At 53.4% G+C, this 21,463-nt stretch overlaps 1 protein-coding gene across 3 annotated transcripts in view; it reads left to right on the forward strand.

Annotated features, from left to right (window-relative positions):
• Positions 1-21,463, forward strand: part of ELAVL1 (ELAV like RNA binding protein 1) — a 35,251-nt gene that overhangs the window by 558 nt on the left and 13,230 nt on the right. Inside the window, exons 1-2 of one of the 3 annotated variants that reach the window (XM_046685431.1) lie at positions 4,094-4,111; positions 12,909-13,096. In XM_046685431.1, the coding sequence (XP_046541387.1) occupies positions 12,925-13,096 (172 nt within the window). In that variant the 5' untranslated portion in view covers positions 4,094-4,111; positions 12,909-12,924. Of the gene's footprint in view, positions 1-4,093; positions 4,112-5,910; positions 5,932-12,908; positions 13,097-21,463 lie in introns of those variants that run through there. The other 2 variants (XM_046685430.1, XM_046685429.1) reach the window with 2 other exon arrangements.

The following is a 21,463-nucleotide window of genomic DNA, read 5'->3' on the forward strand; positions in this document are numbered from 1 at the left end:
GCGGGGGCCGGCCGGGGTGGGCGCCGGCGACGGGCCCCGGGCCGGATTCCTCGGCCGCCGCGAGGGGCGGCGAGGGGGACGCGGCGTGGGCACGCGCCTGGCGGCCGGGGCCCCGGTGGGCTGGGAAGCTGGCGATCTGGGGGCGGGAGAGCGGGGCCAGAGGCGGGGGAGCGCGGCGAGCGCCCTCAGCGCGCAGGGGTCACGGCCCACGGGCTCGCTCCCCTGGGGAATCCTCCAGATTCTTTTGTGGTCGTTGTCAGGGGACCGCGGCTGCCCCGAGGTCCTTGTAGAAGTGTGCAAACCCTTCCGCAGGCATGAGAGTCCTGGAAAATAGATAGATTTCTTGGACGCCATCTCTAACAAAGCTGTTTTTGGGGCGTGGGACGTTTGGATGTGTAAAAGGTGTGTGTGTGTTGAAAACATAAAACTGCAAGCTATTGAACAATGGGGGATGGATGCTCTTCCTTTTCCGGCGTCCTCTGCTGCTGGTCTTATCCAGATGAGCTCTGGTACCTACTGTGTGCAGGGCAGGCGGGGAACAACTTCTGCAGGCGCTGCCCCTGGAGAGACAGAGCCCCCCCTTTCTGAAAGTATTCACCTGGGATCCGGCCGGCCAGTGCTCCAGAAGTGGGAAGATGGGGAGGATGGTGGGACTCGAGGAGGGTTTCTCGGCCTTAGGACTACTGACATTTTGGGTCTGATAATTCTTGGGTTTGGGGACTGTCCTGTGCCTTGTGGGATGTTGGGCAGCATCCCTGCTCTCTACCCACTAGATGCCAGCAGCATCCCCGCCCCCCCAGTTATGAAGATCCAAAATGTCTTCAGACATTGACAGAAGTATCTCACACACACACGTACATACACATACACGTGTGACAGCCGCCACCGGACTAAATAATCTTTCACTCAAAGTTCCGCCAACCCATCTCCGACGCCTCGGCATCCAACCTCAACTGTGGGAGCCTTAGTTTGCCCATCTGTGAAATGGGCTGGACGAGAATACTGCTGGGCCGATTTAAGGATGTAGCTTTCTGCAGGGCCTGTGCATGGTGGGTACTGAATAAATGATGTTATAAATAGTCACCAGGATTTAGAGAGGATTCTCTGTGTGCTTGACACTTCACAGATGTTTATCTCCAGCCCTTGAGGCAGGTGCTGTTGTAATTTCCATTTTGGGGACAAAGAAACCAAGGCTTAGATGGGTTGCTGGCTAAGACCCGTCTTGCACAGTGAAGTGATGGAGGTGGGATTCGAACGCAGGTCCCTCTGAGTCCTTACTCTGAATCACTGGGTTTTACCAGTGTTATAATCACAAGGGTCCAGAAGACCCCAGGAAGAATTCCGTTAAGTTATCTTTGAGCATCTTCTGTGTGCAAAGCTCTGTGCTGGGATCTGTTATAAGATTCTGTGACTTCAAGGTCCACAAAGAGGCCAAGATTTCTGAACATCTCAAAACGTGGAAATAAGTAAAGTTTACGTTGGAGCGCTGGTTTTGAGGGGCAGAATTTCAGTTCGAATGTGTCGAGTCTGAGGTCATGTGGCAGCCAGTGAAACACAAGAGGATTATGAAAATGCTGTCTTCCTGATGCTCGTTTTATTGCTTCACGTGCTTTCTGCCTCCCTTCTCTGCCTCTTTCCACACTCCAGCAAAGTTGTCTTTTATCAACACGGATCTGATCGTGTCACTCCTGATTTAAAAGTCCTTGGGTGGCAAAAAAACAAGTTAATTTTTTTTTACCTGTTTAGGTGGCTTAAAAGCCAAAGTTTGGGATTCCAGGTCTTGCATACTCAAACCCTCCGTGCGTTTCTGATTTCGCCTGCACGCAGGCTCCACTCCGACCCTCTCTGCCTGTTGCTCCCACTGCCTCCAGTGCTGTTCTCCTCCACCCAGAGATCTCTTCCTCCTGCTGTGTGGCCCAGCTCAGTGCTCACTCCACCCCCACAGGAGTCAACTGTTCCCTGGTTTGTGTCGCTGTCCCATTCAATTTACTGAATCGAGTTAGATGCTGGATGGTGAGAGAAGTGCAGTTAGCTCCTTTGGTCCCTAGGTGGCAGTGGTGGGGCAGTGAGGCCCGCCAGAGGCTTTGGGTCCGCAGAAGACGGGAGGAAACCAGCCTGCAGAGGGGAAGTGAGCCTTCCTTCCCGCCTCTAACCAACTCTCCCGGCTCCTGCTGTGTCCCAGGCCCCGTGCTGGGCTCTGGGGAAGCAGTGGTGGTTACAGAGTATGTGTGGACCGTTTTAGCCCACTCTGGTGCATGTGGTGATGGTTACAACTGGCTGATACAGATGCACAGGAAAAGCACCATAACCTAGCTTTGGTGGGCAAGGGAGATCACAGAGTGCTTCCTGGAGGAGGTCAGGCATGAGGGGGAGGAGTTAGCCAGACAAAGACGGTGGGGAAGGGCCTTCCCGGAGGCAGGACCAGCTCAGGCAAAAGCGTGGCGGTGGGAACAGCTCGGTTTACCCAGGGAGCCATGGGGTCTTATCCTTCAGGGACCAGAAAGGTGAGATGAGGAGTGGCAGTTGTCCTCACGCAGCTGGTGTGCGGAGGGCTTGGCTGGGGGCCTGCAAGGCCAGGCCAGGGGTGTCTACTGGGCAGTCTTAGTCCACACCATGAAGGAGTCAGGTCTGCACACAGTAGGAAGAGTTAGAGGGAGATCAAGCTGAAGGCCAGCAAACCAGTGAAGAGGTAATTACCTTCCTTTAGATAAGAAAAGTTGTAAAAATGACCGCGGGTTGTCATGGTTGGGGAAGAGGGGGTATGGTTTGAGACACAGTTGGAGGGTGAAAGACAGGGACTTGGTGGGTATTGAGGTGTGGGACGTGAGCAAGAGAGAACGGCGGTGGACGATTCTGGGTCTCTGCCTGAGTGACCGGTAGATGGAGAGTGGGCACTGAGAGAAACCGTGAAGGCAAAGAAGGAGCAATTTAGAACGTGGACGTGGACAAGAAAGCCCATCATTGGAGTAGAAGGCTCTTGTGTGCGTCTAGAGACAGTGACGCAGGAAGGTGGCAGAAGGTAGTGTCCATGTCTGGACATGTTGGGGAGACTCACTTCTCTAACCACTGTCCTTCCCTCTCGACTCAGAGCCTCAGTGTGTGTTGGCCAAGGCAACGATCCCACTTTTATAGATTGCGAACCTGGAACATAACTCTTGTTCATTGTCACCGAGGAGTAGGGAGAAGTGGAAGAAATTGCCCCCTTGAGGAACTTATGACCTGAATTGGGGCGAAAAGACAGATGCCGGAGATCAAACAAAAGGATGAAGCAGTGGGTCGGGACAGCGCTGGGAGAGTGTTGAAAGAAATGCCTGTGTGTGGTTGGGTGGTGGTTGGTGGTGAAAGAGCTCGTGTCCACACTGGTCGTCGTGAGTGGAGAGGTGCGGGCAGGTGCAGCCAGTGGCCCCAGTGCGTTGGAGAGGAGAGCACACGGAGGTCCGGAAGTCTGACTGGATCAGCTTGGCCAGGCAGAGGGTCGAGAATGTGCACTTGGAGATCAATCTAGAAAAGTGTGCCAGGGTCAGGTGGTGGAGGGCTCCTGGGCACAGTCCAGAGGTGATCTTGGAGGATTGCTTTTCTGAGAGAGAGAGACAGGACCAGTGGGCCAGTCCAGAGGCTTCTGCAGTACGGGAGTGGCCTGGTAGAGGCCTGCCCTTGAGGCTCGGCACTGAGACTGCATCTTTATCTAATACACTCCCGGCCAGCGCCTTGCTCCGTGCCTGGCACACGGCTGGGCCTTGGTCTGTGCTGGGGGAAGGAAGGATTTAAAGGAAGCTCGGAAGAGACAGGCTCCAGCCATCCTTCACAGAGGCATTTGTGCTGGAGGAGGAAGTCACAGGAGAGGGAACAGTCCAGAATGCCCCAGGCAAGAGGGATGCCATGGGGCAGAGAAACAGGAAAACTGAAGGGAGAGGAGTGATTTGGAGGGAAAACACCAAGTTGGGTTCAGTGAGGCTGAGTTTGAAATAACGGTGCGGCAGGGAGACCACTCAGGTCGGTGTGGGCAAGAGGGGACAGGGACCCGAACCAGGACAAAGGCAAGAGACGGGGGAGAGTGAGACATGTCTCAGACGTGAAACTGGTGGAACCTGGTGCTTGCTTCGGTACAGGGGTAAGACGGGTGGCTTGGGAGACAGGTGTGCGTGTGCCACCAAATGAAGTAATTCAGGGGAGCAGAGGAGAGGACGGTGCTTGTGGCTGGAGACAGGGAGGTGGGGGGATACCCACATTCACCTTGATTTTGTTAACAAAGTAGGAGTAAGGGGACAAGATTTGAATCGGGTTCAAATCTCCAGCGAACATATCAAGATGCCAGCTGATTGGTCCAAGGTGAAGGGTGCCACTGGTGTGGGGTGGAGCAGGGAACTGCGAATGAGACCTCCCGTGGTCCTCCCGTGGGGTGCTGTGGTGTGAGCCCTGGCTGCTCTAACCACCCCGTGGCTTCATGAGATCCAGGCCCTTTAGAAATGGCATTGAAGGTGTGGATCGTTTCCAGGGTCGCAGGGGAACAGGGCCGGAGTGTTCCTTAGTGGGCCTGGAGGCGGGTGGTGAGGTGGGTGCTGCAAAGCAGGCTGTACATCCCCAGTTTGCAGACCTGGAACCTGTAGCTCCGGGAAAGGACGTGCCTTACCCACACGAGCTCAGCCGGTCAGCAGTAGGGCTCGTGCAGGAGCTCAGATCTGTCAGACCGCAAAGCCCCTGGGTGTCTCCTGCCATGCCAGGTTGCCATGTAGTTCTGAGAGAGCCCTGCCGTGGCCTTGACCAGCCAGGAAGAAGCCGGGGCTCTTAACAGGGCCGTGGAGCTGATCAGGTCCCCTCGGCCCCTGAGCGGTTCGGCTGGGCCAGATGCCGGGTGGCACCTGCTCTGCCTCTCTCCCGGACTGCTCAGCCAGGGTCTGGAACTGCCAGGACGGGGCTGGGCCCGCCCCAGCCGGCAGCGTTCCCCTCCATGGGCTGTGGGAAGGGGCGAGTGGGGAACGGGTGCGCTGTCCGCCTGGGCGCTCGCCTCTCGGCGACGCTGTAATTGGGTCAGCTGGTGTGTTCGGCTTTTTTCTGGCACCAGAGCATTTCCTGGGTGACCTTCCATTCCGAAGACTATTACCTTGAAGAACTCAGAATTTTCTATCCGGAAAGGACCTGAGCAGTAATTGAGTCCAGGCGCCATCATCTGATGTGTGAAGTGTCAGGGCTAAGCCTGAGGATATATTTGACTGTTCTAGTTTTGCACTGGCCCAAGTAGTTTAGACAGTGTCCTCTGTGACTCTCAGATGCGACAGCTTCTCATGGTGCCTAATGGAAACCAGTCTCGCTGCCTTAGGCAAATACCGGCTCTGTGTGTCTTCATGTCATTTATGTACATCTCTCTCCCTCTCTATGTAGTGGCTATACCGCTATGCGTCGTTTAACAACAGGGACACATCCTGAGACGTGTGTCGTTAGGCAGTTTTTCTGTTGTGCAAACATCATAAAGTATATTTACACAAACCTACATGGTATAGATAGGTATACCGCCCACCTAGGCTGTATGGGACTAATCTTTCAGGACCACCATCATATATGTGGTCTGTCGTTCCGTGGCACAGGACTGTACCACTGACATGAACAGCATCGCCAGAGTCACCCAGGATTGTCTAAATAAAACAGTAACTGCCAGGATTGTTTGAAATGGTGCAACAGGGCTGCAGACCCTCAGAGATACCCAAACAGGACTTCTCCATGGTGAGTCCAGTTACGGGAAGCGTTTCCAAGCCGACAGGAAGTGCTGTGCTAAACCAGCTTTCCTTTTTGCAGTTGACTGACTCTGTGGGATGGGATGCGATGGGATGGATGATCCTAAAGGAGTGAGAGACTGAATATATTAATAACCGTCAGTCCAGTTCCATCTGCCCTGCTTTAACGTCGAAGAAGGTAGCCGGTACACACGATTCCCGGGTGAGCCTAAGACCCAGCGTCTGTCCCCCTCTCCTGCTGTGTGTGCCTGCGGGACACACCTGCAGTGTGCCAGGTACCCTGGGTTTGCCTGGGGACTGTTGGGTGACAGTGATGTAACCTTGGCCCTCAAAGCTTTCCCCAGTGATGTGGGAGAAAAGCAAATAATTCTGAGTGTGAGTGATTCGTGTCGTAGTAAAGGTTTACACCAATGGTGTACGGGGGCCTGGGACTAGAGCAGCCTGTTGTCCTGGGGGACTCTGTAAAGGTAAGGGGGGAGGTGATGGACAGGGCAGCAAAGGGAGCAGCCGTAACAAGGACACTGAAATACGAAGGTGTGTGGCACGCTGGGAAGAAGTCAGAGGAGTGGGAGTCAGGGGTGGGGAGCAGGCGCGGGTCCCCTCGAGAAGGGCCTTGTGTTTCGTCCTTGGGAGACTGTTCTGTAGTGACAGCTTGAGGCCTGGCCCTGCCACTTATTCACAATGTGAAGACTGATCCTGAGCAACATAATGTCACCTCTGGATGGTGATACCACTGACGGAGAGCCAGAAGGGGAAGCTGGCTTGGTGGGGCTGAACGTGTTGACCCCAAGGAGTCTGCAGGACTTCCACGTGGAGAGACGCGTTCAGGGAGAGGAGACAGGACCCGGGAGCCCCGAGACGGCCAGAAGTGGCCACGGCTTGGGAGTCATTGATTGTTGGGTGGGGATGAAGGCCCAGTTGTGGTCGGAACTTGTGGCGACAGAAGCTGGTTTGGAAAAGGTCAGGGGAAGGGACCCAGAGAACAGGATGGAGTGGCCCCAAAGTACCGAGAAACTGTGCTCTTGGGGTTTTGGTTTTCCCGTTGTTGCCAAGTTGCCCAAGAACTGGGCCCACAGAGGCCTTCCCTGCCTCGACTGGGTGTGTCAGGAGGAGCCAGCATGCTGTGGAACGGGGCTGCAATGCAAAAGGTTCACTTTCTAAGTCCTTTTAAACATATTTTTTAATTCACTCTTTTTGGTGTAGACTCCTGTGAGTTTTGGCAAATACAGAGTCACGTGTCTACCACCACGATCAAGACGTGGGAAAATTTCATCACCCAAGAAACAAAAATATTCTGTGGTGCTCCCACTGTGTGTCAGCCCTTCCCCCTCTCCCTGCCCCGGGAACCGCTGATCTGTCCCTGTGGTTTTGCCTTTTCCAGAATGGAATCGTGCAGTGTGTAGCCTTCGCGTCTGGTGTCTTTCCCTCAGCAAAGTGTATTTGACATTCACACAAGTTGAGTGACCAGTAGTAATCCCTTTTGACTGCTGAGTAGTATTCCGCTGTGTGGTATACCATAGTTTATCCACCAACAGCTGGGAGACATTTGAGTGGTTCCACTTTTGGCGCGGTTTGGAATAAAGCTGCTACATTTGTGCATAGGTTTTTCTGTCAACACAGGTTTTCATTTCTCTTGTGTGAAGAGCAGAAGTAGGATTTCTGGGTTGTGTGGTAGGTGTGTATTTAACTGTAAGAAACTGCCAATCTGTTTTCCAAAACTGCTCTAACACTCTTAGAATCCACCAGCAATGCGTGAAAGTTCTGGTTTCTCCACAGCCTCACCAGACCTTGGTATTGTCTGTTTTGTTGTTGTTTGCTTTCATTTTATTTCATTTTAGGTATTCTAAATGGTGGTGGTATCTCAGCGTGCTTTTAATTTGCATTTCCCTAATAACCAGTGACGTTCAGCGTCTTTTTATGTGTTTATTTGCCATCCGTATGTCTTCTTTGGGACAGTGTCTGTTTCAGTCTTCATTTTTTAAATTGGGTTGTTTGTTTTCTTATTAAGTTTTCGAGAGTTTTTAAAGATATGTTCTGGATACAAGTCCTCTTTCACATATGGGATTTGCAAATATTTTCTTCAGGTCTGTGGATTGTAATTTTCCTAGCAGTGTGTTTCGTAGAGCAGAAGTTTTAAATTTTGACGGTATCCAGTTTATCACTTTCTTCTAAATGGTTGGTATCTAAGAAATCTTTGCCTCACCCAGCGTCACAAAGATTTTCTCCTAGAAATTTTCTATTTTTACATTTTAGAACAGAGGTCGGCACACTGTTTCTGTGAAGAGCCAGATGGTAAATGTTTTCATCTTTGTGGGCCATATGGTCTCTGTCACAGCCACTCGACTCTGTCACTGTAGTGCAAAAGCCGCCACAAATACACATAAACAAATGAGAGTAGCTGTGTGCCAATAAAACTTTATTTATAAAACAGGCAGGAGAAGAACTCACACAACTGAACAACAAAAAAACAACCCAATCAAAAAATGGACGGAGGATATGAACAGACATTTTTCCAAAGAAGATATACAGATGGCATGAAAAGACATTCAACATCACTAATCATCAGGGAAATGCAAATCAAAACTACACTAAGATATCGCCTTACACGTGTTAGAATGGCTATAATACCAAGACAAAAAACAACAAATGTTGGAGAGGTTGCAGAGAAAAGGGAACCCTCATCCACTGCTGGTGGGAATGCCAACTGGTGCGGCTACTCTAGAAAACAGTATGAAGATTTCTCAAAAAACTAAAAATAGAAATACTGTATGACCCAGCCATCCCACTACTGGGTATTTATCCAAAGGACTTGAAATCAACAATTCAAAGAGACTTATGCACCCCCACGTTCATTGCAGCACTGTTCACAACAGCCAAGACGTGGAAGCAACCCAAGTGCCCATTATCTGATGATTGGATGAAGAAGATGTGGTGTGTACTTACATATATGTTTATATATACACAGCGGAATACGACTCAGCCATAAAAAAGACGAAATCGTCCCATTTGCAACAACATGGATGGACCTTGAGGCTATTATGTTAAGTGAGATAAGCCAGACAGAGAAAGACAAACACTGCGTGATTTCACTCACATGTGGAAGATAAACAAACACGCAGACAAAGAGAACAGATTGGTGGTTACCAGAGAGGATGGGGTTGGGGGGTGGGCACAAGGGGTGAAGGGGCACATACATATGATGACTGACAAATAATAATGTACAACTGAAATTTTACAATGCTGTAAACTATTATGACCGCAATAAAAAAAAGAAAACACGCAATCCCAAGTGTAGGGATAGGAATGTGTGGAGGTTGGAACGGAGCAGCAGAGCTAGGCAGGACCAGAGCGAGCTAGGCCCACCAGGTCCAAGCCGTCACCATCTCTGGGCCCACTGCTTGGGGTTCCCACCAGTTATTAGTGAGGAACCCCTGGGCAGTGACAGCAGAAAGCCACCGTAGAGTATTTATCGTCATGTAGACTTGAGTCTTTGTTTGTGTAAGCAATATCCTAAAATGTCAACGGTGCTCATGTCACAATGTAAGGTCATTCACGCTAAAATAAACCTTTTTGTTGATTTAAAAAAAAAAAAACAGGCAGGGGGCCGAATTTGACCACAGGCCATGCTTCGCTGACCCTTGTCTTAGAAAGTTAACTTGTTACCAGGCAGGACACCCCACTCTGGATAATGAGGGTTGGGTAATTATTGCCCAGTTCATCATCCGTGACAGCAGGCGAGGGGAGAAGGCAGAAGAGTAGATGCCTAACTCAGAAGCAGAGTGAAGAGAGGGAGGGATCAAGAAAAAAGGGAGGCAGGAGGGAAATGTCCAAATTGCCTTTCGAGCAAACCTCAGTGTGCGTTTAGTTCCTCAGACTTAACCTTTGTGCTTTGGTTCAGGCGTCAGCAGATGTTTTGGTTGGTTGGTTGGTTGGTTTTTGAGATAATGATCTATTGGAAGGTCTCACGGCTACAGACAGCTTAACAGACTCAAGAGTTTCTCATCCTTAAACCCTGTAATGCTGGTGGTCCCGTGCTCGCTCCTGAACGTTGGTGTGTATTTAACCATCCCCCCAGTGCAGATTTCGATTCGACCCAGGGCGTTATTTTACCAGCCGTGGGGTCGTGTGTTCCTCTCACACCTTCCCCTACACATGTGTGATGGTTTCTGCAGAACAGATTCCTACAGCGCTGAGCGAGAGGGGAGCATTGACGTTAAAGATGTTAGTAGCTGCTAAGCATTGGGCCTTGCCTTCTCTTTCTGCTCTTTGGAACCCTGAACCACGGTGTGAAGAAACCCGGGACAAGCTTCTAGAGGATGAAAGGCCACGTGGTGGCCTGTCCTCCCTCAGCTGAGGGTCCCCGGCCACCCAGCCTGCCAGTCACAGGCCTGTGAATAAGACCGTCATAGACCGTCCTGCCCCAGCCTAGATAGCCACCTGCCAATCTCTGGATTCAGCAAAGCCAGCCTAGACCGGAAGAGCCACTCAGCCGACCCATAGAGCTGTGAGAAATGATGATCATTTGTCATTTTAAGCTACTAACACCACCAACAAATGTTGGTAGCCACTGCCAAGTTCTCCTAAAAGGTGGTACCCTGTCACCTTCGGATCTGGTGTACAGGGCTTGTTTCTCTCTTACCCCTCACCCTGGAGTTTATCCGTCCTGGATTGTATTCCCTCTGACAGGCAGGGAGTGGCGTCTCTTTTTATTTCACATTGTCCTCATTGTTCGTGAAGTTGAGCTTCTTTTCATGGTTTCTTAGCCATTTGAATTGCCGGCATCTATTAATTACAGCTCATATCCCTTGTCTGCTTCTCTGTTAGTGAGATGTCATTTTTCTCTTATTAATTTGCAGATGCCCTAAATCAAGTTTTCTCAGCCTCCCAGTGCTGACGTTTTGGGCTGGATAATTCTTGGTCGTGGGGGTTGTCCTGTGTCTTGTGGAATGTTCGACAGCATCCCTGGCCTCCACCCACCAGATGCCAGTGGCACACCACCACCCCCGGTTGTGATAAGCAAAAATGTGTCCAGTCACTGCCCAGTATCCCCCAGTGGGCAGAAGCTTCGATCTAAATAATATAACAGGGAGCAAGTGTTTTCTACTCGTCTGCTGCTTATCTCTTTATGCGGCCTTTTGCCAACAGAAGCTTTTAATCTTGTGAAGTCTAACTTTCTAATCTTTCTTTTATGGCTTTTGACGCCATAGCCTATTTTATAAAGAGCAGGGCGCATGGAACGTTTCCCAAAAAGTTTGGGAAATGCTAGGAGATGAGACTAATTTTGCACGTTGCGTACGGTCCCAAACAAGTTAGAGAGTAGAACGGCAGAGGAGGCCTGAAGCGTTTCCAGCAGGCAATGATCAACCATACCTAGTTCCCCTCTCCGTGGCGGTTCGGGGCTTGGGGGGGTTCGCTGGGCAGGAGATGTGTTCGGGTTTTTATGTAACTGCTGGCTTTTTACAGGAGGCTGACTGCTCCTGACAGTGGGCACTGGGTTTTCAAGCATGAGAGAAGAGCTGGGCAGCCGGCATCCCGAGCAAGGAGTGGGCTGGCCCTGAGACCTCTGGGCCGATGGGCAGCAGGGCCTTTTCCTCAGCGATATCGTTCAGCCCCACGGGGGTGAGCACCGGTGGATTTAGAGGCCGGGGCAGGGGCCATTTGAGAAGAGGCGGCCGCACGGCTGTGCGTGTGAGCAAACCCACTGTGAGTTGTGCCTTCAGAAGCACAGGCGGTGCTCTCGGCTGCACTGATCTGGACTGCTGTGAAGCCATCAGTGTTGTCTGACGCTGGTCACTCAAGTGCAGACTTCTGCAGGCGCCTGCAGGCATTCCAAAGCTGCAAACTTTAGAGACCAGCTTCCTCCAGCTGGTAGAGAGAGCTTCACCTCCCTCCCAGTTCAGTCGCTATGGCCTTTGGGACATGGGGTGCAAAGGTCCGTTGCCTGCCTGCTCCGGGACAGACGGGGTCTGGTTGGTTGAGGTGCTCAGGCACGCACCACAGGCTCCTCAGTGTCCAGCTGCATTGGTAACAGAAGGGGAGACGAGAGAAAGAGTCAGAAATTTCTGTGTACGAGAGAGAGAGAGAGGACCCACACTTTTTACAGGAGTTTGAATTCTGCTGCTGAAATTGTCTGCAGGTTTCTTCGAAGCCCTCTAGTCAGTGGGAATGGTTGAACTTAGAGTTGTTTTGTTTTTGAGAGACATTATTTATTTATTTTTTTTTGGTGAGGAAGATTCGCCCTGAGCTAACATCTGGGCCAGTCTTCCTCTATTTTGTATGTGGGTCACCACCACAGCATGCCCACAGAGAGGTGGTGTAGGTCCACGCCTGGGAACGGAACCCAGGTCACCAAAGTGGAGCGTGCCAAACTTAACCACTAGGCCACAGGTCCAGGCCCTAGACTTTATTTTTTAGAGCAGTTTTGGGCTTACAGAAAAGTGGGGAGGAAAGTGTGCCGTAGGCCTTTTCCCCCAACACGAAGTTTCTCCTGTTCTTCATGGGGTGGCATGAGTGTGGTGTTTTGTTGTAATCAGTGAGCTAGTATTGATGGACCTTAGCTAAAGCCCACAGTTTGCTTTAGGCCTCACTCTGTGTGTTGATACCTCTGCGGGTTGGGTGATGTGTAATGGGTAACGTACAGTGTATAACGACGTGGATCCACTAACATAGCATCACACAGACCAGTTTCACTGCCCTAAAAATCCTCTGTGCTCCAGCTCTTCTTCCTTCCTCCACCAACCTCTGGCAGCCACTGACCTTTGTGCTGTCTCTATAGTTTTTGCCTTTTCCACAATGTCGTATAATTGGGATCATACCGTGTGTAGCCTTTCAAGCTATTCTCTTTCACTTAGTGTCGTGCGTTTAAGATGCCTTCCTGTCTGTGTGGCCTCATAGCTCATTTCTTTTTATCACTGAATAACACTCCATTGTGTGGATGGACCAGACGAGGGGAGACTGTTTCTCCAGTCGCCCACTGAAGGGCATCTTGGTTGCTTCCAGGCTGGGGCATCTCCGAGTAAAGCTGCTTGCAGCCTCCACATGCAGGTTCTCGTGTGGACGTAAGTTGAACTGGTAGTGTTGGAAAGAGAACCGTCTAAATGCTAAGGCAGCCGTTCATCTTGCCTTAATAGGCTGCAGTGTGAACATCTGGAATGTACCTGCTTTTCTCTTCCTCCGCAGATTTTTTAAAAATACGATGTCTAATGGTTATGAAGACCACATGGCCGAAGACTGCAGGGATGACATCGGGAGAACGAATTTAATTGTCAACTACCTCCCTCAGAACATGACCCAGGATGAGTTACGAAGTCTCTTCAGCAGTATTGGGGAAGTTGAATCTGCAAAGCTTATTCGGGACAAAGTGGCAGGTAAAGACACCGGCCGTGTGGGTCAAGGGGCTCCCGTGGCCGTCTGCGAGGCTCTGTCCTCTCGGCCTGTGACCGCAGTGTCCCTCGGGGCAGAAGGGCCGCAGCCTGGAGGTGATGGCTGTGGAGTTTCACTTTTATCTCAAGCTCTATTCTGCCACCGGCTTGGTGTAGGAGTGGACATAGGTTCCCAAAAGAGGGAAAATTCACTGTAAGACCAAGGGCACATACAGAGGAAGACGGTGGGAGAGGAGGGAAAGTGAGGAGATGCCAGAAACGGGGACGGCTCTGAGAGCTGGAAGGGACCAAAGAAGGACAGCCTGGCCTGGCCTGGCCCCACGCGTGGAAGGGACTCTGGCCAGTGCCCCGCCCGGGGCAAGCCCAGGCAGGCCCGTCCCTGTCTGTCTCCCCAGGCTCACCGCAGAGCGCTGGGTCCCCATCGGCAACCGCTCCTTAGCTTTGAGCCGAGCTGACTATGCTCAGGCCGTGACCTTGAACATGTGAAACGCAGCACGCTTGGACTCGGCGGGGCGGGGAGCGGGTCAGCAGGCGGGCTGTGGGGTTGGCAGGCCAGCTCTAAGCCCCGCTCTCCCACTCCCTCGAAGTGTGACCTCCAAGCCTCAGTGTCCCCATCCATAAAGTGGGCTGGTGGCTCCTACATCCTGGTGCTGCCTGCCTCATAGGGGTTTGCAGAGGCCCAGTACCCAGTAAGGCCCTCCGCACAGAGCGGCCCTGTCCTGAGAGCCATGCTTCCAGGACTCTGGAGGGAAACATGGGAAGGCCAGGTCGTCTGCTGCCCCTCCTCCTGTCTGCCCTGGTGCGCTGAGGAAAGGACAGTCCCCCTGGGAGGGCTCTGGCTGCCACCCTGGGCTGTGGGTCTGTGACTCCCTACCCTGAAAAATCATTTGAGAGTAAAAAATGATTTTTAGTTTGGAAATACAATAATATCTTATTCGATTCAAATTAGCATAAAAGTAGAGTAATATATTGAACCCCATGTACCCGTTGTCCTGCTTGTCGCCTTGGCCTTTGCCAGCCGCGTGAAGGTGCCTGTCCCGGGACGACCGCTGTGGAGGCTGTACAGGGATTCGTTCATCTGAGGGTGGCTTTGAACTCAGAAGTCTTTTAGGGACCCTTCCAATTCTGAGAGCCTGATTTCATAAACGTCTTCTAAAGAGGGACTTGCAATCATACACAAAATTGAGCAGCGTTAGAATGTTTTCGAAGCCACTCTCTCTCTCCTGTTCTGGGAGACTATCCTGAATAAGAGAGGCCTTGTTCAGAGAGGTTTTGAAATTCTCCGGTGCTGCTAACAAGTCTTGCCTTTGTCCTTTTACGTTCTGGCGGAAGGGAATTTTCAGCACCCTCCATCTTCCTGAGCATTGCAGTCTGGGTTCGCAGGCATTCTCACGGTACCCGAGTCTTTGTCTGTTCACTTGTTGTGATTGTCAGAGGAATGTGAGCTCTGTTGACAGGAACACCTGGATTGGGGAGATTGGCCGGGAGACAACTGGTTTTGAGAACCTGTAAAAGCAACGAAAGTGTCATTTGGAAATTATTTCAGTTCAGAAACAAACTTTTTCTTATCTTCGGGCAGGATAAGCGTGGCGCACCAGGAGTTGTGGAGTAGGTGGGCCTGGCCTCACATTTCAGCTCGGCATCTTGCTAGCAGTTCTTAAATTTAGTGAATGTAGTTTTGTGACAAGCTTACTGCCTTCTCTCTTTTTCCCTCCTGCCACCAGTGTCTAGAAGCTTCGCTGGCTGGTCCTGGGACCACAGCCTTATGTTTCACCGCCCCTTTGTCCTTTAGTCCACTGCCCTGGTGGACCTGGATTGTGGATGCGTTCGTCCAACGGCTGTCTCTTGGCCGAGCTCAGGCTGCCCTCCCCAGAGAGGGTCGCACATCCTGGCAGGTGTCCCGTCGCGTCAGCTCCCCAGCCAAGCTCAGCTCGCAGCCCGGGCTCTCCCCGGCCCCACAACAACCTTTTCTGTGCCTTTTCTCCCTCAGGCCCCCTTCGCTCTCAGCTGATGACCGCCTGCTACTTCACAGGGAAATAACAGCCATCTCCACCTCTGTCCTGGATCCCTTCCCTTCTTGGCGTCCTAGGAACCTCAAGCTATGCAAGTACCCACTTCTCTGGGTCTCTCCGAGATGGCCCCGCCAGCGTTCAGACGTGCTCCAGTCTCTGTAAAGAATCCTTGCTGAGATTCCCGACTTCCTCTAGCTCAGGGTTTCTCCACTGGAGCACTGTTGACATTTGGGGCTGGCTAATCTTTGGCGGGGCGTGTCCTGTGTGTTGTAGGATGGAGCAGCAACACCCCTGGCCTCCACCCACTAGATGCCAATGGCACCTTCCGAGTTGTGAAAACCAGAAAATGACCCCAGACATTGCCAAGTGTCCCCTGGGGGACAGAATCACCCCTCAGGGAGAACCACTGCTCTAGCTGTTGTCCTTCCTCTCCTGCCATTCGCAGAGCTGTCAAATCGACTCTCTTATCTTCCTTCTAGAAGCTTCCTTCCCGTGGCTTCCATGAACCACCCTCCCTGGCTTTCTCCCACCTCAGAGGCCTCACTCTGCCTCTCTTGCAGCTCTTTCCCAGCCATTGACTTAGGCGGTCCTCACGGTTATTCCAGGCCTCTCCTTCCTCAGCCTAGACAGGGGTGAGCGGATGCAGCGCCACCGCTTACAGTTACCCTTGGTTTGCCGCCTCTCCTCCAGCCAGCCCTCCTGCGACTCCTCAGCCCCCAAATGCAATGTTTTCCAAACTGACCTTGACTCTCCCACGAGCCAGCCACTTGTTTCCCAGCAGCCCCATCCTCGCAGATGGCACCACTGTGCACTCTGTGGCTCCAGTCAGAAATCAGAGCATGACCTCTGCCGTGTGTCCCTGGCATTCATCCTTCTGGATGCTTCCATCCCTTTTCCTGCATGTCCCCTACCACCATCCTAGACCAGGCCACATCGTCTTCTGCCTGCACAGCGCTCTAGCCTCTTAACTGGCCGCCTGTGCTCCCTCCAGACTGCTCTCTTCACCACGGAGGAGTCTCTAGCCCTCCAGAGGTGACCCTGTCACTCACCTGCTTCAGAAGCCTCCAGTGCCCAGGCCCGCTTACTTTAGGAGCCTCCCTTGGCCTGACCTGGTCAGTGTTAGACGCTTCTCTTCCTGGTTCCCATAGCAACTGGGCAGACCTGCACCTGGGTTTCTACACTGCACTGAAGTTGGAACTTTTTAGTCCAGTAGGTCTGTATGGTTCTCAGAGACAGAGGCCCTGTTGTATCCCCTAGATGTGACCATAATCAGTGTTTGTTGAATGAGTGAGTGAATGAATGTAGGGATTGGAGGAAAATGGAGATCAGCTTGGACATTGATTTACTCAGCAAATAGTTATTGAGTGCCGACCATGGGCCAGGCACTGGCAACAGGGGGAATGAGGGCCTGGGTAGTGGCTGGGATGCCAGAAATGTGTGACATGCTGGCCTCAAGATTCAGAGTGTTTCCTGCCATCCCGGCCCCAGCCCCCGCATTGGGGACGTGCATTTGTTGCTGCCTGTTCCGTCCACAATCATTAGCCAGCCTTACTGTGCAGCTCTGCCCTGCTCTCTGTCCTGCTGTCTGGTCCCTCTCCAGATGCCATATGGCCCACGGGGGACCAGGAGCCAGCCTCCACCCTCCCGGACTGTCATGCTGGCCACTCAGTCCCCAGCCTCCAGCCCATTTGCTCAGCTCTGTCACATTGCCATGCATCTCTGGTCAGGATAAAGCCCATACCACTGTCTGTGTACCCAGGTCTCCTGGGGACTGTCCCCTCCCTTCAGCCACTGCACTCCCACTCACCCTCCAGGGGCTGGACCGAGCTGCTTGTCATTTCCCAGACATGCCCTACTCTCCACTCCTGTGATTTCGCAGATACTGTTCCCTCTGCAGGAATGCCCTTCCACACCTAGCCAGCCTGACCACTTTTTTGTTCATAATGTGAATCACCTTTGTTCCTTAAAAATAAGAAATTTCATATGAGATAAGCAGGAAGGAAAGTTCAGATTTCCCACAATTTCACCACGGTTCGTGTCCTTCCAGGCTTTTTTCTTTGCATATTCATGGTCGTAAGCAATCATGTGCTTTTACAAAAATGGGTTCGCCCCACCCAAGCTGTGCGGGAAATGTTTCTTCCTGTATCTGTGACCATTTTTCTCCATCACTGACCACAGCTTTCTCATCATCATAACGGTGACATAGTATTCTGTTGTGTGGAGGTTTTTTTTTTTTTTCCCTGAGGAAGATTCGCCCTGAGCTAACATCCGCTACCAACCTTCCCTCTTTTTGTATATAAGCTGCCACCACAGCATGGCCACTGACAGATGAGTGGTGTAGGTCCACACCTGGGAACACTGCCAAAGCCACCGAAGCAGAGCACACTGAACTTAACCACTAGGCCACCAGGGCTGGCCCATGTCGAGGTTCTGAGTCTTCAATAGGTTGTAACCACTTTCCCATATTCATAAGCCCTAGTGAGATAAATATCCTGGCACAAATCTTTGCTCGCTGTTACTTCTGTGGAAAATCTCCCTATAAGTGAACCAGCAGATGGGAGAGCGTGTACCTTTAAAAGCTCCTGAGCCGCATCTCCAGCTGCTCTCCAGGGGGTCTCCCGTTTCCATGCCCTTCCACCCTTTCCATGCCCTTCCACCTGGCCCTGCCTTCCCCTAGGCCTGGCGAGATTTCTCATCTTGGCCAGCCTGGGTGGAAAATGACACCTGATCCTGATGATGATTCGCATTTCTAGTAAAGTTCATCTGTTTCCACAGGTTTACTGGCTTTTTGTACTTCTTTTATAAAGTCCCTTTCTTCTCCTTTGCCCAAACTCCTTCCTGTTTCTCATTCATCGCCTGATTCATTCACTTGTCCGCCAGGCCCATCTCTCCCCCGGTGAAGTCTTCTCTTGAGCCCCCACAGACCTTTGAAGGAAGCACCCGCTGCGCCTCCCCTCCCACATGGCAGAGGAGCACCTTGTCCGTGGGGCACTCACCTCCCTCAGCCCTGTACCCCAGTCAGAGAAGCAGGCTCCTGTCCCTCCACATTTCCACAGGCCACGCTGAGCAGTGACGCAGCCCCCAGGGCCCTGCGCAGCCAGGCTGTCGGGCAGGGGTGGAAGTGTGCATTTCTGAGCTCCTTCCAGATGATTCTCCTGCGTCCTCCCCTTGAAGGTATTAAAACATTACAGCTGGCTGCTCTGGTCTGCCCTGGAGTCATCTCTTGGTCTTAACCCTAAAGAGAGAAGAATATATTTGGAGATGCAGGAGCACTGGCCCGCGTTCGCCCAGGGGTCGCCTGACACCGCGTGAGGGCTGCTCGGCGCCCAGGCAGCCTCAGTGTTCTCCAGCCAGTGCCTCTCGGGGTGCCGGCCCTGACCAACAGCAGCAGCTGGGGAGCAGCAGAAACACAAGACCCAGGCCCCACCCAGGCCCACGGCATCAGTCAGCCTGGGGTGTTGGAACATCTGGTTTTACCTTCCCAGCGGGAGGGCAATGCCCAGGCAAGTCAGAGAACCGGGACTGAGAAGCACTGCCCTGTGGCCAGAAGGGCGGGTGGGGGTCACTCTCCAAGGTGGGGAAGTGAGAGCTGGGGGTCGTGCCGCCTCTGGACAGCCCTAGGCCTCAGCCCCGGGTTTGCTCATCCTTGATGCCTTTCACTTCTGCTGCCTTCCTCCTTCGTCTCGCACCCCTCCCCCTCTACCCCATCTCCCATCTGGGGCTCTGGCTGCCCCCTACACCCCAGCCCCCACTCCAGGCAGGCCCGACCTTCCTCAGCCCCAGCAGCCTGGGCGGGATCCACGCTCTACCCCCCCACCAGACCCCCGACCTCCCTCTTTCAGGGCTGATCTTCCATCGCGCCTACAGGGGAGGGGGCAGGAGAATCATCTGGAAGGAGCTTAGAGATGCACAATCCCACCCCTGCCTGACATCCTGGGCCCTGAGTCATTGCCCCAGCCTGGAGAAAGGGAAATGCGGAGAAACCGTGGCTTAGAGGGTGCTTTGGGAGGTGAGGGCCCTCTGCCAGGCACCTGCTCTGACCACCGACTGGCAGACCCTCCTCTCCTTGTGTACTTCCGGCAGCAGGTCTCAACCTGGGCTGGACCTTGGAAGCCACCCCACTCCTGCCACCCGACCCTCAGTGCACTTTAATTGGTCCGGGATGTGGCCGGGCCATGATAGTTTTCAGAGGCTGCCCTGTGATGCTAGCAAGCAGCCGAGTTGGAGAGCCATTGGTGTCTAGTGATGGCGAGGATGGAGTTGGGCGCTCAGCCACATGTTAGCACTTTAGTCCACGGCCCCATCTGGTGGGTGAAAACTTGGGGCTGCCCTTCGTGCCTCACCTGCCTTCCCTCTGGCCACCATCGGGTGCCCACCTCAGGGGACAACAGACTCTGAGGGACAGAGCCAGCCCCAGGAATGGGGGTGTGCACAGCTGCTGCCTGGTGCTGTAGGGAACTTGGGCCCCTCTGGAGCTCCCTCCCACGTTGGCCCATCCAGAGGTCCCCTTGGTGTGTCTTTCTTCTGCCGGTTGTGCCCTGGTGCATGCCGTCCCCTGCCCTGGTCCCGCTCACAGGCTTCCCCAGGGCTCTGCACCAGCCTCGGGCCCACCGTGTTCGCTCTCTGCCCGGCAGTCCCCTCCGGGGTGGTCCCCTGGCTCATCTCGTTCAGCCGCGCTGACCACCCTTCATTTCCTGGAACACACCAGAGGCCTCTCCCCCTCAGAGACTTGGCACGTGCTCTTCTGTCCGGAATGCTCACCCTGGCCATCCCGAGCTCATACTTCACATCTCTCCTCCTCAGAGGGCGCTCCTGACCCTGCCTACCAAGAGCCCGTCTGTCAGTCCCTCTCACGCCACAGCGGAGACTCCTCATAGCGCCTGTGCGCCAGCTTTGTTCATTGTTTCTTGCTGGTGTGTCCGCCTTGCCCCGTGGGATGTATGTTTCGTTAAGGCACAACCGTCGTCCTTCCTGATCCCCATGAAAGCCTTAGCCAGCCAAGCCCAGGGCCTGGCATGCAGTACGTGCTCAGTTAATACGCGTCGGCTCCCTGGGGAGGACAGGAGGGGCAGCAGGGCTGGGAAAGAGACAGTGGCCATCTGGAGCGTGTGACTTCCTAGGTGCCATTGGCAGCTACTGGTGATCAAGGAGGTCACCCTGGAAGAGTGTATCACGGATACAAGGGCCAAAGGCAGAAACTTGGGGACTTTCTCGATGGAATAGGCAGAGGACGAGGAGCCTGAGGAGGGACCGTTGAGAAGGAAAACCTGGAGAGAAAGAAAACCTGGCATTTTGTCACATCCTGGAGGAGGCAACATCTCAGCCAGTCAGCAGTGCCCAGTGCTGAGAGCTCAGGGGCAGCAGCCTGAGACTGTCAGTGGGGTGGCCCTCAAGGGCGTGGGCAGCCTTGGTGAGGAGCGTGCTGGCAGTCAGCAGTGACCACCCCAGGAGGCCAGCTGGGGCCCCAAGCACCAGAGTGGTGAGGAACTGGGAACTGGGGCTGGGCAGGGCCGTGTTGATAAGCTGAGGGGAACCGGCTGCGGCTGAAGACATGGCACAGGGCCTGGGCCCGGGTCCTCGTCGGCATCTGCTTTTCCCAGCGGCGCTTAGGTCCCCAGTGAGACAGGTGGTCCCAGTTGGGCTGGGCTTTGTGGGCAGAGCAGAAAGACAAGGAGACCCAAGTGCACTGGTGCCAGCCAGAGAGGCGGAGGAGTCGTAGGGCCTGGGCCTAGGAGGGCGGGGCTGGGAGGCTGGAGCTGGGTCGGGAATCGTGCCGCGGGCAGTCTGCATTCTCAGCTTCATATTGCTGCTTGGCCCATCTGCAGGGACCCTGAGGGTCCCGACCTGGAGCCCACTGTCATTTTCCGAGCTGCGAGTCTGACCCTCCTGCTGGATGAGCCCTGGGCCCCATGGCACTGCTCCTCCGGGGGTCCCCACTGTCTACAGCTCAGGACTGGAGTCTCTGAGACCCGTGGAGCTTTGTTAGAAATTTGGGTTTGGAGGGTCAGGTTTTTTTTAAAAGAAGAAAATGGCCCGTGCAGAATTGCAGATAATCTCTAGCTGCTGCGCCTGAAGGAGGGAGAGCCAACTCCTCAAGGCCTCCTTAAGCATGGGCTGCGCAGAGGGACTCCCTCCAAAGGCTCCAGACGGAAGGGGTGGGGAAACATGACCCCAGAAACCTGGCGACCCGCTGCGTCAGCCCGCGGTCAGGTCAGCCTGAGCATGGTAAGGCCCGTGCATGCACCCCTGATGTGATGTCATGAGAAGAGGGTCCTCCCCAAACCTGTCTCCCAGGTCTAACCGCGAGCAAAACATCTGGCGGGCCCAGATTGAGGGAGAT

The sequence above is a fragment of the Equus quagga genome, chromosome 14, assembly GCF_021613505.1.
Source record: "Equus quagga isolate Etosha38 chromosome 14, UCLA_HA_Equagga_1.0, whole genome shotgun sequence".
Taxonomy (NCBI): Eukaryota; Metazoa; Chordata; class Mammalia; order Perissodactyla; family Equidae; genus Equus; species Equus quagga.